Source organism: Antechinus flavipes, chromosome 5 (genome assembly GCF_016432865.1).
Source record: "Antechinus flavipes isolate AdamAnt ecotype Samford, QLD, Australia chromosome 5, AdamAnt_v2, whole genome shotgun sequence".
Lineage (NCBI taxonomy): Eukaryota > Metazoa > Chordata > Mammalia > Dasyuromorphia > Dasyuridae > Antechinus > Antechinus flavipes.
Window position 1 is genome coordinate 195515672 of NC_067402.1, and position 10801 is coordinate 195526472.

The window sequence follows — 10801 nt, forward strand, 5'->3', positions numbered from 1 at the left end:
GAGACTTCTGAGTTCTAAGGAAAATATGAATCATATGGCAAGATTGAGGGGTGGGGGTGGGATCAGTATGGTACTGAACTTTGGGAATAGGAGGGAAGGAAGGAGAGTGGGGCTGTTGGTCTTGACTACACTGACAAAAACTTGACTATCAACCTCCTGCTATCCCTTTTAACATTTTCTATCTTGCTCTTAAACTCTATGCATCTTCATTGTGTAAAAAGAATTTTTCACTCAGTAGGACAATTGGCTAGCCTGAAATCCTTTCCCTGCCCACATTTTTATTTGCATCTTCATGTAGAAGTAAATCTTTAGCAAGTGCTGAATGAGAATTTTAGAGTGATCTGAAAACCAAAAAAGGGAGACAAATTTTAACTCTTCAGCTCTTTAGAAAGAAGATGCCCCTCTTGGTTTCTCCTATCCCATTCAGTTAATTATTGAGGATAAAACTATCCTAAGGTAGTGATCCATTTTCATCTGGAATTCCTGGGGAGACTTCCCTATCTCCCCAACAGTCCACTAAGAACGCAGTCAGGCTATTTGCTTGAAAAGGTGTCTAAACACATTCTAGATGTGTATAAAATTCGAGGTTTATAGACCTAATGTTATGGTGAGACCCCACCGTTTCCTCTAGCAGTTGTAGGCCCAAATAGTGCAAATGGTTTCATACACAGTTCACTCATAATGCATCACCATAGCAACTCATGAGCACACAATGGAGACTTAGAGCAGAAGGACATTTTCTGGCTTCGGGTTTTTTTTTTTTTTTTTAAACATGTAATGTGATCAGGTATACTTCCTGGAGAGAATGAACCATCACAAAGTACAGAACCTTTCCTACAGGTAGGAAGGCTGCTTCCCAGAAAACTGATCCCCGTACCCAGAGTACTACCTTATGTAATTGTTTTATCATGAGCTTGAGGTCCTTTCTACTAGGCCCCGAAGGAACAGATTGTGCTGATGTGCCATCTCAGAGCTTCCTAGTCTTCCCACCTTAGCCATGTGAGAGATGGTACCTGCCATCTGATCAAACCTGGACTTACTGGAGTGGTCAGGGCAGGAAGAGTGGGGGAGTTGTGGACACTGGCAAAACAAGCAGGGGTGCTTGGAGGGAAAGGGCATCAAGGTAGTGGGGAGGGGGGTGGTTAACCCAGCCCTGCCCCTTGCTACCAATCAGAATCCCTGCGTTAAGTCATTTCACTTTGGGGAGCCTTGGTTTTCATCTATAAACTGAATGGGTTGGATTAAAAAATCTCCAGCTCCGAATGCTATGGAAATAAGTCCGTAATAAAGACAGGACTATAAAGTGACTTAAGTGTAAGAAAAAGCAGTGGCCTGCTCTCCATGCTAGACTCGGGATTATTACCCTGCCCAGTAGTGAGTAAGTGCTAGGGAAAATGCTGGCCAGAATTAGTTTCCTGGGAAAGTAGTTTAAGGTGAAAACGACTGAAGTTTAAGGCTCATGTGGCACTTATTCTTTGGTTTCAGCTGAACAAAATAAAGAGTGGAGAGGCCGATTTCTCTACCAACTCACATCTGTCAGCAGGCCCCATCCTAACTCTTTCCTAGATGACCTGTTGCGACGACGATCCCATAACTGAGGAAACATGGGTAGAGCGAGAATACTTGCACCCAGACATCCCCTTTGTGTGGGGAGGCTTCACTCCAAAGTCCTACCATCACCTAGCTGTGAAGGAGCAGTCTTGTACGAGACTAAAGGCCATCACACAACACCGACTCCTTTCCCCTTGGAAGGACCCAACTCAGCATACGTGGGGCTACCACACTTGGGTGGATGTGGGACGTCTACCCCCGGTTTTTCCCTCAAAGCCTGATAAGTCTTATGATAGTAATGTCTGGCGATGGCTCACTCGCACTGAAGCCCATAAATGTTCTTTTACCAACTACTGTATCCCTCCACCTTCCTGTCTTGGGAAAAACACTTTATTGCGATTTATTGACACTAATCCTATCTTCACGGACCCAGAGAAAAAGAATAGGTTGGTCACCCAGACCAAGAAGGAGATCACAGAAGCAGGAATACTCAAATCAAGAAGTGAAGCCAGAGTACCCCCGCTGGATGGCCAGGGTAACATCTTGCCCCCCCCGAACTTCAAGAGGTAAGAAAATCATGAACCTCTCTCCCCCTTCAGCTGGTCTGTCCCTCTTCAAAAGAAAAACCCAGTCCAAATGTTAATCTGTACTGGATATAGTTTGGAGCACTTTGATAGGTGATGTGGGGAATACCTCTACATATGAAGGAATACAGACAGTTCAGAGTAAGAACACTGGAGGGGAAGTCGGGTTCAGTTTCTTGAAGACAACCTGAAGGACAGAAACATGAGATGCTTCTGAACCAGATAGGAATGTGCCTCAAGTTAACAAAACTTGGTTCTCTCGCCCCAGTTCACTTGGACCACTGTGGGGATTTGGAACTAAGCCCCACTTAGTGTTTGGGCCTGAGTAGTCTATCAAGTGAAGGATGTAGACTGAAGCTCACCTGGCAAGGCCCTACATGTGGCTGTGATGTAAATATGACCCATTCTTGAGCCTAAGGTCTGATAATCCAGTTTGCCTTTTCTCTCTTCCCGCCTGCTTAACTCCAGGCCTTTTAGAGAAACTTGTCAGAGCAAGTTATATTGCTCCTATGAGTCGCTTTAGTAAAGGATTGGAATAAATGGCTAAAATGATTTGGGGCTTTGGGGATTGTAGATTTTCAGGATTTCCCCTTTCTCCTTCCTGTGACTCCTGTGATTTTCTTACCCCCATGTCTGGTTATTCCTGACCCCATGGTCAGGAATCTCTAACAGATAAAAATGAATTTCATTGATATTCTAGTTCCAACCTTTTATTCAGCCTTTCTATAATATAGGCAGTGGGTCGTAGATTTAGAACTGGGAAGAGATCTTAGAGATCATGGTCATCCAGCTTTTGCCTGAAGACTTTCAATGAGGGGTCACCCTCTGCCTCCCAAGCCCTTCTATCGCTGGTAAGCACCTGAGCTTAAATCTACCCCTTCAATTTCCAACCTTTCTTAGAATCAAGCAGAATCAAACATAGACAGAAAAGTGATAGAAAAGATCTTAGAGTCCCCCCTCTCTCACTTTACAAAGGAGGAATCTCAGGATCAGAGGGATTAAACTGATTTGTGCAAGGACACAGTAAGTGAAAGATCTGGGATCCTTTTACATATTTTAGTTTAAACTGGACTTGAGTTTCATTTCTCTGAGAAACTCCTTCTACCAATGCAGTTTGGAAAATATTCTGCAAATTGTAGTCTTAAACAGTGGCCTGGGCATTGAGAAAGTAAGTGTCGGTAACAATTGCTTCTCATACAAAATATTTTTGGAATAAATGCAAAATAATTTGGAAGCTATGAAGGACACTACTAACAAATTACTGATCAGGAAAGGCTGTATCTGAGCTAGGCTGTGAAGGAAGCTAGGGAGAAGGAATCCACCAACCCACTGGCTCTAAAACAACCCATTTCACTTTTAGACAGTTCTTATAGGTTTCTGACCTCAAGCCTAAACTTGCTGAGTTATAACCTCCACCCATTTCTGCTGATTTTGTCCCTGGCAGCCAAATGCAAGTAGAGTACAAGTCTTGTCTCTTTTCCAAGTGGTAGATTGTCTCTCAAATCCATGTGTCCCACTTAAATAGTCTTTTTCTAAGTGAAATATGTTTGGTTCCTTCTACTGATCTTCCATTAGCATGCTCTGATGACCTTTGACTATTTTGGTTGCCCTTGAATCCTTCTCCAACTTACTAATCAATTTATTGATTAATCAACATATATTTACTGAGTGCTCCCTAGCTGCTTAGCACCCTACTTGGGAAGAATGCCTTCCTGAAATACCTGGATGTGCCCTACTAAAATGAGAAAGAAAATAAAATGTAAACAACAAAAAGAGAGAAAATGCTATGTTCTAATCCATACTCAGTTCCCACAGTCCTCTCTCGGAGGTAGATGGCTTTCTTTGTCACAACATCACTGGAACTGACCTGAATCATCTCATTGTTGAAGAGAGCCACGTCCATCAGAATTGATCATCATATGACCTTGTCGTTGCTGTGCACAATGATCTCACAGGCTTTTCTTGACAAAGATAGTGGAGTGCTTTGCCATTTCCTTCAGTGAATTAGGGCAAGTAGAGGTTAAATGATGGAGTGTCTGTCAGAGTTGAGTCTTCCCGACTCCTTGCCCAGAGTTCTTTCCACTGAGTCATTTAGTTGCTTCATAGAATCTCTAGCCTCCTTCAGAAATTGGCTCATCAAAGTCTAGTCTGATCCCCCTAGCTCCTCCTTTACAAAAATCATAATGCATTGATTTGGTATATTTCCTTTTTCTACTTTATATAAATCCATGTTATATTAGTGATAAGAGTTTGAGCATAAGAGATTATTTTGGGTTTGTTTTTATACAATCAACTTGATAAGTGTTAAAACTTAAAATTTGTTCCTTGCTTCCTTGATTGATTGGTGAAAGAAGGCAGAGATATTTATAAACCATTGGTTCTTTTCCCCACACATAATCATATATACATTTTTTATCAAACTCTCATTATGAATATATAATGTATACCCATACACATTCATGTCAATATATACACATTTCCATATATTTTACATTTATTTTATCAAACTTTATTTCTCAAGCTTTTTATTCCTTTTTGTGTGTGGAAATGTTTTTATATATTAATGATTGTTACATTCCCAATTTTAAAAAAAAAGGTTAAATGAATAGAGTGATAGAATGGTCAGTTAAGACTTTACAAAGGAGATGAGGCTTTCAAGATTTTGAAAGAAGCTAAGAATTTAGTGAATAACCCAGAATGGGCCATAAAAATTAAGGACAGTTCAATTCATCAAAAAATATTTTAAGTACCTACTTACAGACTACTATGATTGGGAGAGGGAAGGAATATAAAATTGAGATTTGAGAATTCCCCTTATAGAAGTGGAATTTAATATTAATAAGAACACAATACATAATAGACCACATCCGGTATATCCAGACAGTTAAATCAATTTTCTTTGTTAATTTTTGTCATGCATTATTGCCAGAATGAAGGAATTAAAGAGGATAAACTGTGTTTAAATATTTCTTAACTTGCAGTCTTTAAAAGGAAGTCATTCTGTCCCCATCCTCTGCGGATCTCCCCTTATGTCTCTATTCTCTCTTCACCACAAACAGGTACAGACACGTGTCACCAGGTGGACGCCTGGACCCTGGCTTTCAGCTTGTACCCAACCCAGTCCCTAATTTACTCTGCAGAGGTTGGCCCTGCCCCAACCCTCAACCACATTACAAAGAGATGTCCATGAGATTGTTACTACAGCCTGCTCCTCCTCTGGACCCTGAAATGGTGAGAAATTACCAAATCCTTGCAAAGGACCGAGCAACTACACCCATCTGCCATGTCACAGAAGAACTCATCATGGCACGAGGGTCAAAGTGTACAATTAGGAAAAGGGTTTCTAGGAAGGAGAAGGTTGTCTCATTCTCTGATACAACTTCACACAGGAGAAAAATTGGATAAGACTAGAGGATCCTCCAGCTCTAAAGAAAGACACCAGAGAAAGATTGGTCCATTATATTCTGTGTTCCAGAGATCTTAACGTGAGACACCTCTGCTCTGAGCAAGAAACCCTAGGGTGGTGGAAACTCCAGCTCATATGTGTTTTTTCAGCCTGCAAAGTTCTTTCCTCACAATTACCTTTTGAAGTAGATAGTCCCAGTGTTTTATGGAAACCAAGATTAAGAGTGTCACTTACAATAATCATAGAATTTTAGCACTGTCAGGGACCTTATGAAGTCACCTAATCCAACCCCCTCATTTTACTTTTGAGGACATTAAAACCCCAAGAGGTGAAATGATTTGTTTGAGCTTCCACATATAGTAGATAGTAGAGGTTGGGGGGGGCGGGAGAGGGAGAGGGAATTTCCCAGATTATTTGGCCTGAATTCTAATGCTCTTTAGAGCCTTTATACACACATTCTGATAAAAAACATAGACTATAATACAAAGAAGAACACGCCTATCAGAGATGAACGCCGTTTCCTCTCTCCTCTGATGGTTTTTTACATTCTGCTCCTCACTATAGAGAGCCACAATTCACACATTTTTTCTCCTTTTCCTCCTTTCCCCTTCTCTTTCCCTTTTTCCCTCCATTCCCCCTACCCCCTCAGAAGGTGAGCCTCCAGTACACTGGAGAGTTATGTGTGAAATAGTGACTGGAGGCATAAATTCCATTTATTGCCTAATCCCTGCATTCAGTTTAGGGAAACCTTGGGGGCCGTGAAGAGTCGAGGCACCACCATTCCAACCTGCATCTGCTTCTAGCTGGCAAGGAGACCTCTCCAAGAGGTCAGCCAGCAGCTCCCCCAGCCCCAGTTACCACTCCTGCTAGTTGTTCTATTTCCATTCCTTTGCTTCCTTCCAAGGTGATTTTTAGAGCCATCTTTTCTAAAAACAAACCCAAAAAATCACTTTTTTATGCCTTTTGTGTTTACATCATAGTTGTTCCTAACGTCTTCCCACCATGAACCCTCTCTTGCAGCCTTCCTGGACTTATCCAAAGGTGAGGGAAGGTAATCACTCCCTCCTAACTCTGTTTTGATTGATCTACGCCTCGTCTGAAGCAGCCTGAGACCTTGAATACAGATGTTCTGGCTCCCATGCCACAGCCGCTAGAGCAGCATTGCCTAATCTCTTTAAGGAGGGCCAACCTCCGTCTTATATTGTATCCCCAGGGTCTGACGACAAGGGCTGGTCCAGTCAGATCAAGAGGGGCCATTTTTCATTCAAAAAAAAATCATCCCCACAAATATATGTCCTTTCTATATGTGTATATATTATATATTTTTACGAATTTGTTCTTTGTATATTGTTAAGCCCTTTCTATCCTTAAATGTTTCATTTAGATAATAAACTCCCAAGAAGGCACAAAGCTTACCTTATTTAGCCCACACTGAAAAGCACCTTTCACAGTGACTAATAAATGACTTTTGTTGAAGAAAATGTTTTTTAACTGATTGAACAATCATTGGGAATTTGTTCAGTATAAGACTAAGTATTATGAGATATCTAGATAAAATACTCTGGGTATTGCCTAAGATACTTGTGTAGCTTGGAGCAGTTGCTGCTGCAGGTTACTCTTTCGGCATGAACCACCAGATAACACTTAAAGCTCAAGCCACCCCAGCTGCTCCAATGAACCTGGATAACACTGAGGTAACGAGAGGGCACCAAGTGCGAGAGTGCCAGGTCTGGAGTCCAAAGGACTCCATGAGTGCAAATTTTACTATTGAAATATTATATATTACATATATAATATTATTATAATATAGTATATATACTTAACATGTTATAATTTTTATTATATTTTAATTTAATATTATTAATAATTATTACTTAAACCTATCGTTGACTTGCCTGAACCTTGCTTGCCTCAGTTTCCTCATCTGCCAAATGAGCTGGAGAAGGAAATGGCAAACTATTTCAATATTTGTCAAGAAAACCCCAAATGGGGTCACAAATGGAGACATAACTGAACAGCAAGCCACAAAAACATGGCAGCCACTAATCCTAGCCTGGAGCAATAAACTCAATACCAAATAAATGCACCTGATTATTTTTCAGTGTGCTGGGTTACATGTTTCTATCCACAAGTGTGGATTAATTCTCTAAAATGATAATTCTTGGCGATAATATTACTTTTCACCTCCTCCTTTAGTTACCTACTTGGAAAATCAATCTTACTTCCCTTTTCAGTTTAGCTACAAATAATCAGATTAGACCCATAATTAAATGGAAAAGGAACTGAACCAGTTCCAGAATTGAGTCACAAGATGGAATCAATGTGGGTCACTCAGCTCCCATAAATCCCACAATGGTTAGGTATAAAAGAACTGTGAGAAGGTGAGCACTGGCACTTACAATGATCAAGAAAGGATTCATTCAGAATATGATGTCTGAGCTGCATCTGCGCAAATCTTAAAGCAATATAAATGTTCTATTATTACTACTAGTGTTCAAGTACAATGGTGTGTTCACCAAGGCATCCTTGACTGCCTCGCAAGTAATAAAGAGCAGTTTGGACTTTAGGAATGATATACTGCTCTAATTCAGTTCTCATGTTCAGTGTCTGACAATCTGCACCGTCCTGTTCTCCCTGGTTCCACACCATCACTACGGTTGACAGGTTCCATGATAAAATCATCGACTAAATGCTTTCTGAAGTCTTCCATTTCAGAGGGCAATTTCCTTGAGTTTATTCTCAAAGAAGTCAAGATGTGTTGAGATGGATTATTTTATTTCACTTCTTTTCATTCCTTAGTCACTGGGGAATCAATTAAACAATTATTTATTAAGCAGCAGTTAGATGTCATACATGGAGCTTGGGCTGTCAAGAAGCTTATAATCTGTTAGGGGAGGATACAACATGTCCAAAATTAGTAAATATCATAAATGTAAGATATATACAAAATAAGGGTATAGTGATGGGGAGGGGGTCATTAATAATTAAATTAATAATTAAAGGAGGTAGTATACAATCTTTGAAAGGAGTCAGTATCTAAAATTTGAGAAGGTTGAAATTGGTGGGAGAATTCCAAATGTAGTGGACATCCTATGCAAGGGAAAAGAATCAAAAGATGGCATTTTATGTACAGAAAAATAGTAAGCAAGCCAGTTTAGCTGAAGTGTAAAGTATGAGAGGGGGAGTAATGTATAATCAGCATGGATGGAAAAAAAATAAGCTGGGAGATGCTGAGTCAAGATAGTCAAGTAGCAGGAAAAAGAACAAAGTAAAAAAAAACTGAAAAAATATGGAGTATGAGAAATAACTCATAGTAAAAACCATTGATCTAGAAAGACAGATCGGAGATAATTTAAGAATCATTGAACAAACAAACAAAAAACCTATACATCACATTTCAAGAAATCATAAAAGATTTCTTACCAGAAGACAAAGTAGAAACTAAAAGAATCTACCAGTCACTACTTGAAAGAAACATCAAAATGAAACCTCCCAGAAATATTACAGCTGAAACCCAAAGCTTGCAGATCAAAAATCAAATACTGACAGTATCCAGAAAAAAGTAATTCTAATACCTAGCAGTCACAATCAGAATCACACAGTTTAACACCATTATAAAGGAACAGAGGGTTGGAGTACGTTGTCCTGGAAGGCAAAGAATCTAAGAACTAAGAACGATTTATTCAGAAAAACTGAGTATAATCCTACAGGGGTGAAATAGACATTTAACTAAATATAAAGCTTTCCTGATGAAAAAACCAGAGATAAATATCAAATGTGACATTCACATAGGACTCAAGCAAAGCATAAAAAAGCAAGTATGAAGGAGCAATCAAAAAGAACTAAAGATTACTTAAATTCTCATATGGAGAGAGGATACATGTAACCCCTCAGAACTTTACCATCACTAGGGAGTTTAATTAGACAGTGGATTAGGTATGATTATATTATATTGGGATCTTCACAAAAGATGAATGAAACAATGAAAAAAGAAATATTTACTGGTTTGGGGGAAAGGAAGAGAAAGAGGGAATTATGGGAACAATAAATGGGGAGCAGCACTTGAACCTCCTGCTCTCATTAGAACTTATCGAAGGAGGGAAGAACAAACATACATATCCACTTGACCATAGATTTTCATTTTGCCCATCATGGAAGCAGAAAGGAAAGGGATTTAGAGGAAGGAGGAGGGGAAATAAGGAGACTAGATTAAGGGAGGATTAGTTAGATACAAAACAAATTCTTAAAGAGTGAACAGGGGGAAAAGGAGAAGGAAAAGTATAAGCAAATGGGATGGAAGGAAATACACATAGCTGTCATAAATGTGAATATGAATGGGAAGAGGATAGTGGAATGGATTAGAAACCAAAATAACAATCTGTTTATTAAAAACACACTTGAAAGAGAAAGATACATAGAATTTAAGTGGGGATGGGTGGTAGAGCATAACCTATTATGCTTCAGCTAAAGTGAAAAAGGCAATAACAATCTCAGACAAGGCAAAAGCAAAAATAGACCTAAATAAAATGACAAATAATGACAATAAATTAAAATGACATAAAATGAAATATTTTTCCTAAAAGATATCAAAGATAACTAATTACTATCCATATTCAACCTTTATGCACCAGATGGGACAGCATCCAAATTTTGAAGGAAAAATTAAATTTATTACAAGATGGACAATAAAACTATACTATTGGGGGACTTCAATTTATCCCCCTCAAATCTAGATAAATTTAACTATAAATCAAGCAAGAAAGAAATTAAGGTGATAAATAAAATTTTAAAATAGATATATCAGACCCCTGGAAAATATTAAAGGGGAATAGCAAGGAATGTACCTATTTTTCACCTGTGCATGGCACCTTTACAAAACAGATTAGGTACATAATATGCAGACACTAATGAACACAGTAATCTAGTGTTTGATGAACTTTAAGATCACAGCTATTTGAGATAAGAATTCACTATTGAGTAGAGTACTGAAAAGTAGTCTGTCAGGAACTAGTCATAGGCCAGTATCGAATATCACATACTAAGATAAACACAAAATAGATATATGATTCAGCCATAAAACATATCATAAGCAAAGTAATGGTTACAGAAGAAATTGCTTGTTAGATCTATGCATAAGGGAAGAGTTCATGATCAAAAACAAAAGACAGAGAAAGCTTCATGAGAAAAATAGATAATTTTGATTACATAAAATTAAAAAGTTTTTTACACAAACAAAACCAAGGTAGCTAAATAAAATTAT

General features: G+C 38.8%; 1 protein-coding gene across 2 annotated transcripts; it reads left to right on the forward strand.

The window, feature by feature from the left end:
- Positions 1–51: 51 nt before the first annotated feature.
- On the forward strand, positions 52–7022 carry TEX52 (testis expressed 52). Of its 2 annotated transcripts, none has more exons than XM_052000452.1 (3): positions 52–2117; positions 5195–5366; positions 6562–7022. In XM_052000452.1, exons 1-3 carry the CDS (start codon positions 1567–1569, stop codon positions 6619–6621), a joined length of 783 nt encoding a protein of 260 aa, XP_051856412.1. In that variant the 5' UTR covers positions 52–1566; the 3' UTR covers positions 6622–7022. The 2 variants fall into 2 exon arrangements, with proteins under 2 accessions (XP_051856412.1, XP_051856411.1); XM_052000451.1 differs by having other exon boundaries at positions 52–840; positions 1486–2117; positions 5195–7022.
- Positions 7023–10801: the final 3779 nt, after the last annotated feature.

Coding starts and splice junctions, on each gene's coding strand:
- TEX52 (XM_052000451.1), top strand. CDS start 1,567: ATGACCTGTTGCGACGACGATCCCATAACTGAGGAAACATGGGTAGAG. Junction 2,118..5,194: donor CCCCCCCCGAACTTCAAGAG/GTAAGAAAATCA, acceptor CACCACAAACAG/GTACAGACACGTGTCACCAG.